The sequence below is a fragment of the Sapajus apella genome, unplaced genomic scaffold, assembly GCF_009761245.1.
Source record: "Sapajus apella isolate SASKATOON/1434 unplaced genomic scaffold, GSC_monkey_1.0 scaffold35, whole genome shotgun sequence".
Classification (NCBI taxonomy): domain Eukaryota; kingdom Metazoa; phylum Chordata; class Mammalia; order Primates; family Cebidae; genus Sapajus; species Sapajus apella.
Window position 1 is genome coordinate 3,968,843 of NW_022436975.1, and position 20,788 is coordinate 3,989,630.

The 20,788-nt window shown below is 38.4% G+C and overlaps 1 protein-coding gene across 2 annotated transcripts in view; it reads right to left on the minus strand.

The window, feature by feature from the left end:
• Nucleotides 1-20,788, minus strand: part of PXDNL (peroxidasin like) — a 458,440-nt gene that overhangs the window by 229,471 nt on the left and 208,181 nt on the right. For both annotated transcript variants that reach the window (XM_032296051.1, XM_032296052.1), the window contains exon 4: nucleotides 11,486-11,557. In XM_032296051.1, the coding sequence (XP_032151942.1) occupies nucleotides 11,486-11,557 (72 nt within the window). The remainder of the gene's footprint in view (nucleotides 1-11,485; nucleotides 11,558-20,788) is intronic.

Genomic DNA, 20,788 nt, shown 5'->3' on the forward strand with positions numbered 1-20,788 from the left:
AGGATATAAGGAACCAATGGTTTGTATGAAAATAGTTCAAATAACATATTTTGAATTTAATATTTCTTGTTTTGGTTTATTAGCATCTTAGAACATAACAGCCTTATATAATGAAGTCTAGTTTGCTGGACTGTTTTGACCTGGTTTAACTGTTCTGACAAATAGTTGGGAAGGAAAGCTGAATAACCTTTGCCTGAAATGACACTATATAATTTCTGCTTTGGCAAATACTCAGTTCTAACTTGTGATTCTCGGTAGAACAAGGTTTATATTTTAAGCCAAGCAATAATCTACAAGAAGATGTATCTCAGTGCCTTTTAAAATTTCTTGTGTGGTTTTCTTTTTAAAAGCCACACAATACTTTTGTAAAGCAATGTATAGGTAGAACGTCTGTCCAGTATTTGTACACAAAACCACTTTTCTTTAATTTTTTATTTTTTATTTTTTTTAGACAGAGTCTCACTCTGTGCCAGGTGCCAGGCTGGAGTGCAGTGGTGCGATCTCGGCTCACTGCAACCTCCGCCTCCCAGGCTCAAACAGTTCTGCCTCAGCCCCCAGAGTAGCTGGGACTACAGACGTGTGCCACCACGCCCAGCTAATTTTTATATTTTAGTAGAGACAGGGTTTCACTATGTTGGCCAGGATGGTCTCTATCCCTTGACCTCATAATCCACCCGCCTTGGCCTCCCAAAGTTCTGGGATTACAGGCATAAGCCACCACTCCGAGCCTACAAAACTTTTAATGGGTACAAAGGTAAATTAGGAAGAATAAATTCCGATGTCCTATTGCACAGTAGGGTGACTACAGTTAATTATTGAATGTTCTTGCTACAAATAAATGATAAATGTTTGAATTGATGGGTGTGCTAATTACACTGATTCGATCGATACACATGGTATGTGAAACAGTACATATGCCATAAATATTTACAATTATGTATCAGTTTAAACTTTTATAAAACATTTATAATGTAAAAAGTATCCAACTGTGTAGATTAGCTTCTTGATTTATATTTAAATATGAATCTTAAGCAAAATAGTGAAAATAACTCTCTTGGTTTAGTGTTTTTCTCCCATGTGTGATTTATATATACTTACGATAAAATCAACTGAACTGTAAAAAAATTAATAATAATGAGGACCAGTTAAAGTGGATTATAACACTTCTACTTCAATGGTAATATGAGGAACATGGCTAGAAGATACAATTTTCACAAAAGAGATATTTGGTGCCTACTAAGGAGGCAAGACAAAAGAAATTTTATTGGCAACAATAATCAATAAAGATACGTCAGCTCAATCAGTGAAATAAAGGCAGAAATTGTAGATGAAGAATAACTGAAAGCAGGATGATTAATTGATGTAAGCATTATTAAAATGTGCTTTCTAAGAAAATATTAATTACTCTTGTTATAAAAAGTAGAGTTATTAAAGAGTCCTCTGTGCCATCTACAGAGCAGAAACGTCCAGCTAGCAGGATATGGATGTAAAAGGAGAAAATAATACCTAACCAAAAGGTCTTCACCTTTGGTAAAAGTTCATTATATCCTCTCAAGTCTGTTCATTTTAACACACACTCTTCTAGTGTTATCATCTATTTTCTTTCATAAAAATTTGATGATTGTAATTCTTACAAAGATGATTACTCCTCCCTATAATTGACACAACATTGACACAATCAATATAACATCAGGTTATTCTTCAGAAGTATGTAGCCCTTATTGATGCTTGTAGTAACATTTTTGTTTAGTCTGACATTGTTGTGTTTACCAAATTTCTCCTGATGTAGCCCACACACAGAAAATAACCTAACGTAACATAAAGAGAACATTTATGCTTGAAGCAAATGTAGTTTGGCAAATTTTCAATCAGCAAACAATCAAGAAAAGAATAAAGCTAACAAACCCTTCAACATACCTTCCTCACCTCCCAATCATCCTTTTCAGGGTCAAAGGCTATGTCATGAAGACAATAGGAAAATCAAAAATCGTATTTTTATACTAATTGTGAATATTCATGTCTGTAGCAGGATTGGCATTTCTTTTTTTTTTTTTTTTTTTTTTTGAGATGGAGTTTTGCTCTTGTTACCCAGGCTGGAGTGCAGTGCCGCGATCTTGGCTCACTGCAACCTCTGCCTCCTGGGTTCAAACAATTCTCCTGCCTCAGCCTTCTGAGTAGCTGGGACTACAGGCACACGCCACCATGCCCAACTAATTTTTATATTTTTAGTAGAGACGGGGTTTCACCTTGTCGACCAGGATGGTCTTGATCTCTTGACCTCATGATCCACCTGCCTCAGCCTCCCAAAGTGTTGGGATTACAGGTGTGAGCCACTGTGCCCAGCCCAGGATTGACATTTCTATACTGTGCTACTGTCAAGGCCCCTGGAAAGATCTATTATTTATCTCTGCCTTCCTCAAAACTAAATTTAATTTAGAATGGATGATGTACAGTAAGAAACATTAAAATAAAGAAATATAAAAAACAAATATCTCAGGCACCTTAAAATCTATCATAGTTTTGCAGAGATATGCTGAAATTAAATTGAACTTTCAGAGTTATGACTAAAATTATAGGATAATTTGGTTTCCAAACATGTAATGCATAATCCTTAAGGATTATGCATTACATGTTTGGAAACCAAAAATTCTCCTTGAATAGTGACTCACAGCAGCCTGGAATCACTATTTTTTTTTTTAATAGAGACGGGGTTTCACCATGTTGGCCAGGCTGGTCTCGAACTCCTGACCTCAAGCAATCCACCTACCTCGGCTTCCCAAAGTGCTGGGATTACAGGCGTGAGCCACCGCACCCGGACTGGAATCACTTTTAAAATAGAAAGCAAAAATGTCTGTTTTCTTGGCTAAAAATACTAGGATTACTCAATATTAGTAAGATCAGTAATTATTATCAGAATATAAAGCATTTACTGCTGAGAATCATGTGCATTTTAAATGGGATTAGAACATTTCCTATGCTAATTTTTATAAACCATCTGTAAATATATTGTATGAAAAACATCAACGTGATAAGCGCTTTCCATTTTGTCTTTATTAAAAACTTTATACTTGATTGGTTAACTTGATGATTTGGCAATATAGTAAAAATTACTTAAAGCATTACACAATCTAAAATTATTTTTTAAAAAGACAAAGACACACATTTTATCACAGTGATAGTTTATTAGTCATTGTCTTAGTCTATTTTGTGGTGCTATTAAAAATATACCACGGGCTGGGTAATTTATAATAAATAGAAATGTGGCCGGGTGCCGTGGCTCATGCTTGTAATCCCAGCATTTTGGGAGGTTGAGGTAGGTGGATCACCAGGTCAAGAGATCCATCCCGGCCAACATAGTGAAACCTCATCTCTACTAAAACTATAAAAATTAGGTGGGCATGGTGGCATGGGCCTGTAGTCCCAGCTACTCGGAAGGCTGAGGCAGGAGAATTGCCTGAACCTGGAAGGCGGAGGTTGCAGACAGCAGAGATCGTGCCACTGCACTGAGGCCTGGCAATAAAGCAAGTCTCCGTCAAAAAGAAAAGAAAAGAAATGTATCTGCTCATGGCTCTGAAGGCTGGAAAGTCCAAGATTGAGGGGCCAGGATCTGGGAAGTTCTGCCTCTTGTGGTCATCCCATGGTAGAAGGTCAAAGAGAGAGTGAGAGAGAGCCAAAAGGGGGAAAAAAAGAGAAGGGATTGGGGTCCTGTCTTTAGCTTCCTTAAACAAAGTAATTGTCAGTGAAGAATTTTGCATTCAGCAAAACTAAGCTTCATACTGACAGAATTAACTTCTATCAACCCAGCATTAAAAAAAAAAAAAAAAAAAAAAAAAAAGCTAAATCTTGAAACACCTCAAAATACACCAAAATAGAACCTCTATAAAGTACAAATCTCACAGGACCTATGAAACAATAACACAGTGAAAAAACACAACGAAGTATTCAGGCAACAGCTAGCACAATAAATAGGACAGTGCATCACATCTCAATACTAGCATTGAATGCAAATGGACTAATAGCTCCACCTAAAAGTTATAGAATGGGCTGGGCGTGGTGGCTCACACCTGTAATCCCCGCACTTTGGGAGGCCCAGGCGGGGGGATCACGAGGTCAGGCGATGGAGACCATCCTGGCTAACATGGTGAAACCCCATCTCTACAGAAAATACAAAATATTAGCCAGGCATGGTGGCATGCGCCTGTAGTCCCAGCTACTTGGGAAGCTGAGGCAGGAGAATTGCTTGAACCTGGGAGGCAGAGGTTGCAGTGAGCCGAGATCCCGCCACTGCACTACAGCCTGGGTGACAAAGGGATACTCTGTCTGAAAAAAAAAAAAAAAATACAGAACGGCAGAATGAATAAAAATCCAACACCTGAGTCTTGTCTTCAAGAGCTGCACTTAACACATTCTTATGGTAACTTAACTCACATAAACTTAAGGTAAAGGGGAAGAAAAAGGTATTCCATGAAAATGGAAATGAAAGGCAAACTGCAGTAGCTATTCTTACATTAGGGAAAACAGACTTTAAAGCAACAACTGTTTAAAAAGACAATCCCAGCACTTTGGGAGACCAAGGCGGGTGGATCATGAGGTCAAGAGATCGAGACCATCCTGGTCAACATGGTGAAACCCTGTCTCTACTAAAAATACAAAAATTAGCTGGGCATGGTGGCGCAGCCTGTAGTCCCAGCTACTCAGGAGGCTGAGGCAGAAATGCTTGAACCCAGGAGGTGGAGGTTGCGGTGAGCCGAGGTCACGCCATTGCACTCCAGCCTGGGTAATAAGAGTGAAATTCCATCTCAAAAAAAAAAAAAAGACAAAGAGATATATAGTGCTAAAAGGATTAGCCAAATAGAGAAAATCACAATTTTAAATATATGTGCACCTAACACTGGAGCTCCCACATTCGTAAAACAATTACTACTAGACCTAAGAAAAGAGATAGATAGATAGCAACACAATCATATTGGGGACTTCAGTAGTCCCCTGCCAGCACTGGACAGGTCATCAAGACAGAAAGTCCGCATTATCAGGAAAATGCAAATCAAAACCACAGTGTGATACTACCTTACTCCTGCAAGAATGGCCATAACATAATTTAAAAAATCAAAAAGTATCAGATGTTAGTGTAGATGTGGTTAAAAGGGAACACTTTTACAATGCTGCTGGGACAGCCGCTAATACAACCGCCATGGAAAACAGGATGGAAAAGAACTAAAAGTAGAATTACCATTTGATCCAGCAATCCCACTACTGGGTATTTGGACACAGGAAAAGAAGCTATTATATAAAAAAGACACTTGCACAGCTGTGTTTATAGCAGCACAATTTGCAATTGCAAAAATATGGAACCAGCTTGAATGCCCATCAACCAACAGGTGGAAAATGAAAATATGGTGTACCTAAAACATGGAATACTACTCAGTCATGAAAACGAATGAAATAATGGCACTCACAGCAATCTGGGTGTAGTTGAAGACCATTATTCGAAGTGCAGTAACTCAGAAATGGAATGCTAAATATCGTATGTTCTCACTTACAAGTGCAAGCTAAGCTATGCGGATGCAGAGGTATTAGAATGATATAATGGACTTCGGGTACTTGGAATAAGGGTGGAAGGAGGGTGAGAGATTAAAGACTACACATTGGGTTAAGTGTACACTGCTCAGGTGATGGGCATCAAAATCTCAAAAGTCACCACTGAAGAACTATTCATGTAACCAAACACCATGTGTTCCCCAAAAACTATTGAAATAATAATAGTAATAATAATAAAAGACAAAAAAAATTAAATAAATCAGATATGGGTGAGACTTAAGGCATGATTCATCCTGAGGCAAATTTCTCTATAGCTGTAAGCCTGTGAAATCAAAACCAGTTACATGCTTCCAAAACACAATGTGGGACATGCGTAGAATAGACATTCCCATTACAAAAGGGAAAAACAGGCAAGAAAAAAGGGGTAACTGGTCCCGAGTAAGTCCAAAATCCAACAGGGTGAACAACATTAAATCCTAAGGCTCTGAATGATCTTTCTTGACTCTGTGTCCTGCTTCCTGGACATGGTGGGGTAGGGATTCGCCCCCACCCCCAGGCCCCAGGCACCCCAAACCCTATGGCTCAGCACATCCAAAGCTCTCACGGGTTGAAGTCTTGTGCCTGCAGCTCTCCCAGGCTGGCACTGCACACTGGTAGCTCAATAGTTCTGGGATCTTGTGGCAGTCCCACTCCCACCACTCCACTAGGCATTGCCCTGGTAGGGGCTGTCTGCAGTGGCTCTGCTCCTGTGAAAAACTTCTGCCTGGGGCTCAGGCTGTCTGAGACATGCTTTGAAATCTAGGTGGAGACCATTTTGACCTCATAGGCCACCCATTCTGTGCATCTGCAGAATTAATACCAAACTGTGGACTCTGTAAGCAAGTATATAAAATATGCTTTTTAAAGATGTTCTTCATCATTTAGTTTAATGCCTTACTGTGAGAAGTTTATATATGCGCATTGAAAACGTGAAATGAATGTGTAACTTCAAAGATGCATTGTGAGCTGCTTTATTACAATGAATTGAGCTGCTTCCCAAACACTGAACTCTGTAAACAAATGTATAAATACACTTTTAAAAGATGTTCCTTATCGTTAGTTTATTGCGTTATTGTAAGGGATTATATACATACACACTGAAAATATAAATCTAGGCATGTTATTTCAAAGATGCATTGTGAGACACTTTATTAAAAATGAATTGAACTGTTTAACACTGTGAACTTTTTAACCATATGTTTAAGACATGCTTTTCAAAGATGTCCCTTGCCATTGTGTTCTAAGCCATAATGTGAGGAGTTTACATATCCACGTTTAAAAGATGAATCAAAGTATGTTACTTCAGAGATATATTATGAGCTGACTTATTACAGTGAATCGAACTGTTTACCATTCTGTAAATTCTGGAAACAAGCATATAAAGTGTTTTTTAAAGATGTCCTTTACCAATGAATTTAAAGACTTACTGTGTGAGGTTTACAAATACGTATTAAAACATAAATTTGCTGACAAGGCTTATCACTTGCGTTCCTCAAATTAGGGGCACAGTCCACACCTGAGCCCACTTGAGCGATGGCTGAGGTGACCAAGGAGCACTGTTTGGGAATTTGGGGGGCGGAGACTTAAGGTGGTTCAGGGTAGTGAATGCTCATATTTTTCAGGCACACTGAGCTGCCCTCTTGAGGCTGCCTCAAAGATCTCTGAAATGAATTGGGTGTGTGTCATTCTCCCATTGTCTTGACGAATGGCACCTGGCTTCTTTATGCTGCTCTCTTTGTCAAAGAATCAGCTGGCTGCACCTTTGCAGTTTTTTTATTGTTTACTTGGCCAGGCTGTGGATTTTCTAAATCTTTATCTTCTGCTTCCCTTTTAATTATAATGTCATCTTTAAATCTTTCATCTCTTCCCACATTTTACTCCAGGCATTTAATAGAAGCTGTGCATCTCCTTCAGCATTTTGCTTAGAAATTTATTCTACCAGATGTCCCAGTACATTCTCTTAAATTCAGCCGCACATAAAGCCCTCTGGTATGGACACAATTCAGCCAAGTTCTTTCCCACTTTAGAAAATAATAGCCCTTACTCCAGTTTCCAATACCTTGTTCCTCATTTCTGTCCAAGACTCCATCAGAATTGCCTTGACTATCCATATTTATACCAGTATTCTGATCATAGCTACTTAAGTGACCCTTAAAAGTTTTAGGCTTTCCCTACAGCTCTTCTTTTCTTTCGAGTCCTCACCAGAATTGCCCTTAATGATCTGCTCATGGCAATACAGACTTTTTCTAACCTGCTTTTCAAATTCTTTCAACTTCTACCCATTATCCAGTTCCAAGGTCACTTCCAAATATTCAGGCGTCTGGCACAGTAACACTGTACTGTTTGATACCAATTCTCTGATCATTTCGTGCTGCCGTAGCAGAGTACCACAGATAATTTCTAATGAACAGAAATTCACGGGCACACAGTTCTAGAGGCTGAGAATTCCAAGACTGACGGGCCAGCATCTTTCAGGGGCCTTCCTTCAGTATTATCCCATGGCAAAAGGGCAAGAGAGGACAAGAGGGAGCCAATCCTGTTCTTTGATAAGGAATCCACTCCCATGATAAAGAGCTTGCTACCGCAATGAGAAACTCACTTCCACAATGACAATATTAATCTATTCATTACCTTTCATGGTCTAATCACCTCTTAAAGCTCCCTTTCTAATGGCTGCTACAATGGCAATTAAATATCAGCATGAGATTCAAACTTTTACCGTCTTGTAAAAGGGAATTATTAAGAGGCAAAAGTAGAGCAAAGGCAATTTAAAACGTTTTTTGATTGGTTGACTGTGTTTTAATATTGTATGGAACCTAACAGTCAGCCTTCTAGGACAAAGAAACATAGTTCTTCTAACCATATTTATTACAGAAATAACTTAAAATCATGTTTTCAAATTAAGAAACCACATTGAATAGGAAAGCAAATTTGAGGATCACAAGTTTCTGATATACAGAAATCCTACCAGTACTTAAAAACCAGACTGCATTCTACATATCTGAGCTTAAGAACTATCCCATAGGTTGTCAACAATGGAAAAAAATCTTCAAGTACCTAATCGGTATTTGTGTTTCAAACACTTGTAATTGAGAGAAATCTCTGAATAAAACATCGAATTGCAGTTTAGTAGCAGTATTACTGTACAATACGACGTTTTTGATATTGAAGAATTCATATTTCACACTGAACTTACGATGGCAGATCTGAGGTTTTCCTAAAGTATCAAATGCTAAAAATACACCAAGATAGAAGTCAGTCTGAGTTGTAACAATGATACCACAGGGCTGGGTGTGGAGGCTTATGCCTATAATCTCAGCGTTTTGCGAGTCCGAGGAAGGCAGATCTCTTGAGGCCAAGAGTTCAAGACCAGTCTGCCAACGTGGTGAAACCCTGTCTCTACCAAAAACTGTCTCACACCACCCTTGGCTGCTCTCTCCTTGTTCATCAGACTTCTCCAAACTCCTCTTCCTGTCTGCTCATATCTAGCTTTGTTAATTAAAAAAGAATGCCTATTTATAGATACCAAACGCTTTCTCATACACTATAAACTTAATATTCCTTACTCCAAAAATCCAGTTTGCCAAAGGAAATAAGCACCTCCCTGCCCCCTTGTAACACCCACAGAGCAAGAAAGGGTCATTCCATTAGTCCCCTTATTTGTAGGATTGGGAGTATCCACTGCTGCAATAGGAACAAGTAAAGTCAGTCTTACTATTTCCATCACCACATTCCGCAGTCTCTCTGATGATTTCTCAGATCTTACTACGCCTATTACCACGTTCCACTAATGATCTCTCCACCAGCAGTACAGATGTAACTCACTTTCTGTCCTTCAAGCCCATGTTAATTCCCTGGCTACAGTTGTCCTTCAAAATCGCTGAGGCCTTGATCTACTAAGTGCTGAAAAAGGAGGACTCTGCCTGTTCCTAAATGAAGAATGCTGCTTTTATCTAAATCAATCCGGCCTTGGATATGAAGCCATCAAGACACTTAAAGACAGGGCCCCAAACCTCACTAATCAGGCAAATAATTATTCTGGACCTAGCCGACCACTCTCTCACTGGGGTTCATGGCCACTTTCATTAGCAGGCCCCCTCATACCCAGTTCTCTCCTTCCCTTATTTGGACCTTGCCTCTTCTGACTAGTCTCTCAGTTCCTACAAAACCATATCCAGACTATCACCAATCCGTCAATGCAGCAAATGCTCCTCCTAACAAACCCACAGTAGCAACCTTTGCCTCAAAACCTCTCGGCAAACTAAATTCTCTCCCAGTTTTAGGCTTCCACGCAGCCCTCAATCCCACTCAAAGAAGGCCTGAGGAACATCGCCTGTCGCCCCTCTGTACCGCCCCCAAAATATTCACTGACCCCCCACTTTTCTAGTTTTTACTTTTTTCCTTTATATTATTCATATAAAAAGACAGGAATGCAAGGTTCTTTGAACTGGCTGCCCCATAAGCCGTACCCCAGTCAAGCCATGGCGACCCCCCATGACCAGCATGCACATCTCTGGATGGCTTCCCAGAGCCAGAGAGTCTGAGGTAACAGGAAAACCACAGAAAGAAGAATGGCTGCTCCTGTAAAGCGCCATTGACCCACCTTGCGACATTCTGCCATTGTTCCTGCCTCAACCGTGCCTGCCTGGACTGATAACCCAACCTCGTGACCTGGACCTTGTGACACGCACCCCCAGGTTGCAAAAACTGCCCTGAACTGTAACTTCTGTAACTTTCCACTGCCTACCCCAAACCTATAGTACCAACTTCTGCAGTGGCTCGCGCCTGTAATCCCAGCACTTTGGGAGGCCAAGGCGGGTGGATCACAAGGTCAAGAGATCGAGACCATCCTGGTCAACATGGTGAAACCCTGTCTCTACTAAAAATACAAAAATTAGCTGGGCATGGTGGTGTGCGCCTGTAGTCTCAGCTGCTTGGGAGGCTGAGGCAGGAGAATTGCTTGAACCCGGGAGGCGGAGGTTGCAGTGAGCCGAGATTGCACCATTGCACTCCAGCCTGGCGCCTGGTGACAGAGCAAGACTCTGTCTCAAAAAAAAAAAAACAATTTCTATCCCACTGCCCTCTGCTGACTCTCTTTCCAGACTCAGCCCGCTCACACCAGATGAATAAACAGCCTTGTCGCTTACACAAAGCCTGTTTAGGTGATCTTTTCATTCAGAGCACACTTAACAAAAATACAGAAGTTAGCTGGGCATGGTGGGGCAGGCCTGGAATCCCAAGTTGGGAGGCTCAGGGACAATAATCACTTTAACCCAGGAGGCAGATGAGCTGTGATCATACAACTGCACTCCAGTTTGGACAACAGAGAGAGACTCTGTCTCAAAAATTAGAATAATGATAGTAACAGTAATAATACAGACTTAATTTGAGGCAAATCATTTAACACTAGATTTAATTATCTATAATATGAGAGGTATAATCTCATGTTTTGGAAGTTCTCATGTCAGTTAAAAGTTTGATCTTGTTTCATAAATTAATTATAGTCACAACTACAAATTACCTTCTGTAAATGCCTATTTTATGTCAAGTAATAAACATTTTTGCTCAATAAATATTATTGCTCTTTGTATGCAATACCTTAACATGCACAGCATAAATAAGTGCATTTCAGAGATTTAGAAGCAAAGGTTCATGGAGAGGAAGTTGCCCAATGTCACACCACAAAGTAATGCAGTGCTGGAATTCCAGCTGAGCTCTGTCTGTTTTCCTAATCTCACGCCAACTCAGTCATACATTCTGATTTTTAGCCAACAGATGACAGATATTCAGTCATTCAAGCCACATGGTAAAGCTTAAAATCATTGTTCAACTTTCACATAATGGCATTTAAAAAGCTATTTGAACCATCACCATGAGTGGTATAATTTAAAAAGTTTCTATTACTTACAGATGTTCCAAAGATATGAGTCCGTTAAATGTTTGCTTATCTAATGCATGGATTTCATTCTTGTACAGGTACCTGGAAAATACATAGAATCTCATTAAATTATAAAGTAGCAGAGATACCACATGTCTTAGATGCAAACTTTTTAAACCATAAGCTGTGAAACTTAGGAGCTTTATGAGAGGTCCATAGGTTCCTAACCATATATGGAAACTGTTATTTCATTTACAAGTGTTCAACTGGTAAGAGTTCTAAGCCTCTCATCAAATTCTCAAATGGATCCTTGGTTCAAAATATTAAGAAACATGGAGCATTTGTGGAGAAATTCTGACTAATGGAGTCATATATACTGAGTAACAACTTCTCTAAGAAAAATAAAAGTTTGACTATAAACAATTTTAAAAATTTATTTTATGACACTGAATATATTCAACTGGTAGTTACAAAGCTGGCAAATACCACCATGGGATTCATCTTAAGGGAATAAAAGCATCTTAGAGATGCATAAGATGAATTTTGATCCTCCTGTGGCTGCTGTCGAAAATCTCCAGGAAATAATACTATAAATGGATTTATAAATATGATGACACAACTAATCTTACCGAAGGGTTTGAAGAAAACAATTTATGTGACATATGAGCACTTTCTCCACACTTTGTCTTCAACCAGAGGTTGTTAAGGTGATTTCTTCTCTATGCTCTTTGTTAAGGTCATGAATATGAAGCCCTGGATCTTTTCTACTTGTGCCTCTGAGGGTTTGAGACAATCAGAATTCCTGAAGCCTTCTATCAAGTGTCTTTGGAATGTGCTCTTGCATATTGTCAGGGCATCAGAATCACCTGGTGGTGTTAAAAACGCCAGTTCCAAAATTCACCCACAAACCTACTCAATCGGACTCTCTCAGGATATTTTCTAGATTATTCAATTGCAGCTAATCTACAGTCCTGCCTTAAAGGCCATCAAAATCACAATTCTGGCTAAAAATGAAGAAGGGACTGATTTTCTATAATTTGCTTAGTGAAGCTTTGTGAAGTTCCAAAGCACTTTCTTTTCCCCCAGTGTAGGACTCCAGTAAGCTTCTGAGAGTAGCAGGGACTCATGTGGATTTAAATGTAACTAGATAATTTTTTCCTCAACATTAATTGATACTAGAGAAGATTTTGCTTTTACTCCAAATCTCAAAAATATAGCTACGTGGTAAAATTTAAGAAATACGATATTCTAGAACCATGCTTTTTCAAGTTGATTATAAGAAGCATTGAGAAGTGGTCTCAAAACCCACTAGTGGTTCTCAAGGGTGGGCGTATGCAAATCAAAGTATAGGTACATGAGTCAGTAGTATTTGTAAGGCCTCATTTTGAGTTCTACCCAGGCCTTATAGTGACGTCTGGGTCCCTGCCTCCACAAATTCTGATTTAATGATGGGCCCAGGTGACAGACTAGACATTGAGATTCTTCTTAACTCCACAGGGGATAATAATATGCAGCAAGATTGAAAGCTGCTGTTACTAGGTACAGAGCAGGTGGAAGTATTTTGTAAATGTACCCCACTGGATTCAGAAATACCTCCCGGTAAAGGCCCTTAGACTATTAGAATGTTGAGAGCCACATGACTTCAAGGGTCATGTCTTGAGGTATAAAGTTGGCTTCTAGTGAGAGGCATATAAACACTATACTGGGTTTTGATTATTATCATCAATTTTAAATAATGATGGATTGTTTCATGAAGATAAAATGAAATCATAAAATATTCATGGAGGTGTTTCAAAGCTTAAAAGTTTCCCATAATATTTTATCTCAGATATACAGATTCACTTTAGACAGTTATATCATAGAAAATGGTTCAGGAATCGCCACACTGTCTCCCACAATGGTTGAACTAATTTACACTACCACCAACAGTGTAATTGCTTCAGGATCTAAAACCAGAAATACCATTTGGTGCAGCAATCCCATTACTGGGTACATACCCAAAGGATTATAAATCATTCTATTATAAAGATACATTCACAAGTATATTTATTGCAGCACTATTCACAATAACAAAACTTGGAACCAACCCAAATGCCCATCAATGACAGACTGGATAAAGAAAATGTGGCACATATATGCCATGGAATACTATGCAGCCATAAAAAAGGATGAGTTCACGTTCTTTGCAGGGACATGGATGAAGCTGGAAACCATCATTCTCAGCAGACTAACACAGGAACAGAAAGCCAAACACCACATGTTCTCACTCATAAGTGGGAGTTGAACAATGAGAACACATGGACACAGGGAGGGAAAATCACACACTGGGGCCTGTTGGGGATGTGGGGACTAGGGGAGGGATAGCATTAGGAGAAATAGCTAATGTAGATGATGGGTTGAAGGATGCAGCAAACCACCATGGCACATGTATACCTATGTAACAAATCTGCATGTACTGCACATGTGTCCCAGAACTTAACAGTTTAATTGAAAGAAAGAAAGAAAGAAAGAGAGAGAGAGAGAGAGAGAAAGAAAGAAAGAGAAAAAAGGAAAATGGTGCAGGAAAAATAACCACAAAATAGCGGGAAAATAAGAGCATAGAGCTTCTACAGTCAGGTCTGTACAGACTGATTAAATCAGTAATGTATGAATTCCAGGCATTTTACTACCTATATTAATGTTATAGGACCAAGAAGGTTGTACACTTGCTAAAAAAAAAAAAAGAAAGAAAGAAAGACCAATATACTGAGATAGCAGTTTTCAGCAAATAAAAGAGTTTAATTATCAAAGGACAGCCAAATAAAGGGACAGAAAGGACCCTCAAATTCTTCTCCTCAATGAGTTCTGGGCTGGGGTTTTTAATACAATAGGGGAGGGAAAGAGGCTGGAAAATTGGGGTTGTTGACTGGCTGGAGTAAGAAGGATATCATGTAAATATGGAAACCACATTCTTTGGTGAGTCAGCTCCTTATCAGGTCCTTCAGAACTTATTGGTATGCAGGACCTAAAGGATATTTCAGATGGAAAACTTAACATTTCATAATTCTCAAGTTGTTATCTACAGAGCAGGGTCTACATGATTCTAAGACAATATGCACCAAACAGCTGTTAGGATGGGGTCAAAGAAAAGATGATTTCATGATGAACGCTAATGTCCCGCAAGTTTGGCTTATTTTTGTTTCTTTCCCCTGCCCCTTTCTTTCCTGATTAATTTTATAAAGTTTATAGGGACACTTTCATTAACACCAGTCACAGCTTCCAATTTCCTATAGGATAGTGGTACCCAGCTAAATTCACACATCCCTGAAAGAAGCTCAACAAAGAAGAAAAACACATCATCCAGAACACAAGCTATGACAAAATCAGAGAAAGAGAATGTTAGCAACCTCGGTTTACTTTTGAATGGAAAAAAATATTAAACACATCTCTAGAGTCCACTCTGCAGCAGAGTCAAGTGGGGATTTCACAGATGAAGGAGCTGTGGCAGAAGGGGAGGAACAGCAAATGATGAGAGTACCACCCTGATGAGAACCTAAGATTGAGGAGATTATTACCCAATTCCATTAGGAATTGAAAGAAGGGGCTTGGAAAATGAATAGGAGAAGGCTCCTTGCTAGCATGGGGTCAGTTGTGGAGGATTGGTATTAACAGGAAAGAAGAAAGCAAGAAGCCAGAATAAAATAAATTAGTACCAAGATTTTAAAAATCAGGATTATTGTGTACCAAGATATTTACTGTAAGGAAAATTACCTATAAATACTAAAGAGAAATTAAGAAAAACCAATCTGATACTAAATTGGATAGAAATAGAAAACCTAGAAATAGAAATTTTGATCAAAATCAAAATCAAAAATCAAAAAGACATTTCTCAACTATTTCAGTTAACATATATGATAAGCTACCTAGGAATAAACTTAACCAAGGAAGTTAGAGACTTCTACAGTGAAAGATACAAAAAATTACTGTAAGCAATTAAAGAAGGCAAATGAATGAAAAGATTTTCCATGCTCATGGACTTAATGATTTAATACTGTTAAAATGTCAATATTTCTCAAAGTGATCTAAAAATTTAATACAATCCCTATCAGATTTACAATGGCATTTTTTTTTGTAGAAATAGGGAATTCCATCCTAAATTCTATGTGACATTTCAAGAGGCCCTGAACAGCTAAAGCAATCTTGAGAAAGAATAACATAATTGAAGATTTTACACTTTCTGATTTCAAAACTTATAACAATTGTATAGTAATCAAAACAACATGGCACTGGCATAGAAACGGATCTACAGACCAATATAAAGTCCAGAAATAAGCCCTCACATACATGGTCAAATGATTACTTACAAGAGTACCGAGAATACACAATGGGGAAAGGAAACTCTCTTGAAGAAATAGTGTTGGGAAAACAGGCTATCCACATGGAAAAGAATAAAACTGGAACCTTATCTTATACCATACACAAAAATTAACTCAAAATGAAGCAAAGATCTAAAACTGTTAAAAGGAAACATACAGAGAAAGCTTCATGGCCTTGGATTTGGAAATTTCTTAAATGTGACACCAAAAACAAAGACAGCAAAAGTAAAAACAGATAAATTGGACTATAGCAAGATTAAAAAGTTTGGTATATCAAAGAATACAGTCAACAGGATAAAAAGGCAATCTGCAGAATGGAAGAAAATATTTGCAAATCATCTATCTGATAAGGAGTTAATATCCAGAATATACAAAGAACTTCTACAACTCAACAACAAAAAAAATCCAATTTAGAAACGGGTAAAGAACTTTAACAGACAGTTGGTCAAAGAAAATATACAAGTGGCCAACAAGAATTCACTAATCATTAGTGAAATGCAAATCAAGACCACAATGAGCTATAACCTCACACGTTAGCATGACTGCTTTCCAAAAGACAAAATAAGTATTTGTGAGGATGTGGAGCAATAGGAATCCTGTACAATGTTGGAATGTAAATTGGTACAGCCACTATGAAAAACTGTATGGAGAGTCCTCAAAAATTAAAAATACAATTACCATCTCGCAATTCCTAGGCAAATATCCTTCTGGGCATATACCCAAAAGAATTGAAAGTAGAGATACAGGAATGCCCAGATATATAAGACTTATAATACCCAATACAGGAATACCCAGATATATAAGACTTATAAAGAGACTTGGACTCCCACACAATAATAGTGGGAGACTTCAACATCAATATTAGACAGATCAATGAGACAGAAAGTTAACATCGATATTCAGGACTTGAACTCAGATCTGGAACAAGTAGACTTAATTAACTTTTATAGAGCTCTCCACTTAAATACACAAAATATACACTCTTATCAGTACTACATCACACCTATTTATAGGTTTAAATGAAATATTGGTTGGCTGCTTGTTAATTATTTTCTTCCTTCATTTTTTTTTATGTCTCTATTATTAAACACAATTACAGGCATACCCATTTATAGACTGCATTCTAGCCCAGGCAATAAAGCAACACCCCTGTTCTCTCTCCCTCTTCCTCTTCCTCTTACTTCTTTTCCTTCATTCTTTTTTTTTTTTTTCTTTAAAAAAAAAAAAGAAAGAAAGAAAGTAGAGATATCTGCACACACATGTTCCACACCAGCACTACTCACATAGCCAAGAGGTGGTAGCAACCTGTGTCCATTGGTGGGTGAATAGGAAAACACAATGTGGTATTTGCATATAATGGGATATTATTCAGTCTTAGCACTTTGGGAAGCCAAGGCAGGAGGATCACTGGAGCCCAGGAGTTCAAGATCAGTCTGGAAAGATGAGATAGCAAGATCTCATCTCTCCTAAAAATAAATTTAATTAAATTGTTTTTAAAAAAAGGAAAGACATTCTGACACATCCTACAAAATGGATTAACCTTGAGGAATTACACTAAGTAAAGCAAGCCGATCACAAGAAGTCAAATACTATATGATTCCTGTTGTATGAGGAAGATAGAGTGGTTAACTCATCTGCTCCATGGTAGTTGTCAGGGGCTCCAGAGAGAAGGAAATGGAGAGTTGTTTAATGGGTATAGAATTTCAGTTTTGCAAGATTAAAAAGTCCTAGTGATTGATTACACCACAATGTGAATATACTGAATAATACCAAGTCATACATTTAGACATGGTTAGGATGATACATTTTATGTTTTGTATTTTTTACCACAAATAAATTTTTTAAGCATTAAAAGGACATACAAAATGACCTAAATTATGTCAAATAACTGTGTCTGCATAAAAATCAAAACTATATCCAAAACATTGACAGTGATAACAGGCCTGGGGCTTTGTTCAATTTTATTTTCTTCATTGTTCTTCTTCATATTTCAATATTTTCTGAGATAATTATATATTGATATGTTGCTTATTTATTTTTATTATATGAGTAAACAATTATATCACTTTATAAAATATAGAATTTTAAAGAAATAAATTCATCTACATGCTCTTCACTCTGGATAACATTACTTTTAAAATGTTGTTGTCTTATATTTTGGGTTATCTATTTTTTATAAAAATGATATTTAGTGCATAAAGTATTTTGTTACTTTATACGTTAACTGGAAGATGTTAACCAACCTATTTTATCCCTCCATGCTTCATTAAGTTTCTTTAGCTAACTAAACATTCTTTCCCTAATTCCAAAATAAGTGTAAAATTTTGGGGCCCCAATAATAACATACAAGAATGAAATCATAGAAAACAAATATCTTTTTTTTTTCCTTTTAAATCTCAATAGCTATTTCCCAAAAGTCTGGGGAAATGCTTGCTGAACTAATGTATTAAATTTTTCACTCCACCCTCTCAGTGTAGATAGAAATTATTGGGCTATTGGACCAAGGAGTGTTATAGAAGGGAGCAATGAAAAGTCTAAACCCTCCCCATCAAACACAGAATTAGTTCCAAGAGAAGATTAATAAAAACCAAAATAGCCGGGCACGGTGGCTCACATCTACAATCCCAGCACTTTGGGAGGCCAAGGAGGGTGGATCACGAGGTCAAGAGATCGAGACCATCCTGGTCAACATGGTGAAACCCCGTCTCTACTAAAAATACAAAAATCAGCTGGGCATGGTGGCACGTGCCTGTAATCCCAGCTACTCAGGAGGTTGAGGCAGGAGAATTGCCTGAACCCAGGAGGGGAGGTTGCGGTGAGCTGAGATCGCGCCATTGCACTCCAGCCTGGGTAAAAAGAGAAAAACCCCGCCCCAAAAAAAAAAAAAAAAAAATAGTCGGTAGCGGTGAGAATAGAGTCTATGCTCCCATTTCCTGATGGTTCTCTGGAAGATGACAGACATCACAGGTAGGTTTCTAATCTACCACAGGACCATAGAGGCACCCAGATGGCTGCAAGATGCATCAAGGCATAAAACTGACCGGACAAGTCACTGAGTTCTCTAATGCGGTGGGGGAGACAAAGGTTTTTGCAGGACTTATAGTGGGTAGACGTGACACCAAGAGTCATAGACCTGCAAGGGAGCTGCAGTTGCAATGATGGGATATCACAGTAGAGATTGGTTTGCTCTTGCAGCCCTGTGAAAAGAAAGAAACAGAGTAGCCCCAGATGGCATGACCATGCTCAAGGACTACCTAGACTTGTGTTCCACCTCGCAGAGTGAGAATGATCACAGACTAGAGAGCAAACCTAATGCCTCCATGAAAACAACCTAGAGGTCTCATGAAGCCATATGGAGCCTAAGCAGCCACCTTAGCCAGCCCAGGCTGCCACAACAAAAGTGCATAGACTGGGTCGCTTGAACAATAGCAGTTTCTATCCTGATAGTTCTAGAGGCTGAAAAGTCCAAGATCAAGGTCCGGCACTGTTCAGGTTCTGAAGTCTCTCTTCCTGGTTCGCAGATAGCCACCTTCTCACTGTGGCCTTACATGGCACAGAGAGAGCAAGAGCAAGCCCTGATGTCTCTTCCTCCTTTAAAAGCATTACTGAGGCAGGAGAATTGCTTGAACCTGGGAGGCAGAGGTTGCATTGAGCCGAGATCGCACCTCTGCACTCCAGCCTGGTGCCTGGCAACGGAGCAAGACTCTGCCTCGAACAACAACAAAAATAACAACAACAACAAAAGCATTACTCCCAGTTCAGGGTCTCATGATCTCATTTAAACCCAATTACCTCGTAAAGGCTCCACCTCCAAATACCATGACACTGGGTCTCAGGGCTTCAACATAGGAGTCTTGGGAGGACACAAACATTCATTTCATAACAGCATTTTAGATTGAACAGAGGGAAAATAATAAGGAAAGGAGATTCTGAATCAACTCTATTTACCCCAAATGATAAGTTTACCCAAATTGGACCAAGACATTTTCTGCCATTATGTGGAATGAGGTCGAAAATAAGAATTGGCTTACAAAAAGAAAATTGTTTTTTGCACTCCTCAATACACAGACTGATAAATTCACACTTGATATGCACCCCATTGTGAACGTATTTCCAGGTGAAAAACTACACAGTAAGTAGCAAAAGTTGTGTGTCTCAGTCTCTGTGTGGTCTCATGCTCCACTGAATGTGTTTAAAAGGCATTACAGAGCAATCTAACTGTATATCATCTATAAAAATTCCATACAGATTGTAAAGTAATAATATATGTGAAAATAAAAATGCAAAAGAACTTAAAATGTGAAGTAAATCTAGTTGTTAATTCAAAGTTGGAAAGTCGTTTCTATGCACACAAAATCTAGAAGTCATGAAATAATGATATTTGACTACATGAAATGTCAAAGAAATTGAAATCTTGTTTTCTAAAAGATCTTACATTTAATTACCTCCCAGTATAAAAGGACACTTGCTATTCAGATTTTATTTTCAAATACTATTTTTCACTAGAAGAAATCCAACTCTTTGAAGGCATGGCTGCTTCCCAGTCTTAGGCGACAAAAGTATGTGACACAATGTTTGACAAAAAGCACTCAAAATTTAATGGGATTATGTCAAAAGGACAAAAGAGTTAGCCGGAAGCGTCTTCCACTGGCCAAATTTGGGACTATGTGAGGGTCAGAAGAAGTGGTAATGGGACTGATTATAATGCATAGAATTTATTTTCTTTCCAACTTTTATTTTATTTTCAGTTCAGTTCAGTAGATGGGGTTTCACCATGTTGGCCAGGATGGTCTTTTTTTTTTTTTTTCCATCTATAGGCATTTTTTTATTAGAAAAGAAATAAGTGTTCTCACTAGAGATTGAAGAAGGGAATTAACAATCTTACAATTCTGGAACAGCCAAACTTCATGATAAGGGAGTCTTCAGTTTTCAAAGTGTATGGGGCTCTTTCACAGATGTACTCTTGGGGTAGGGAGCT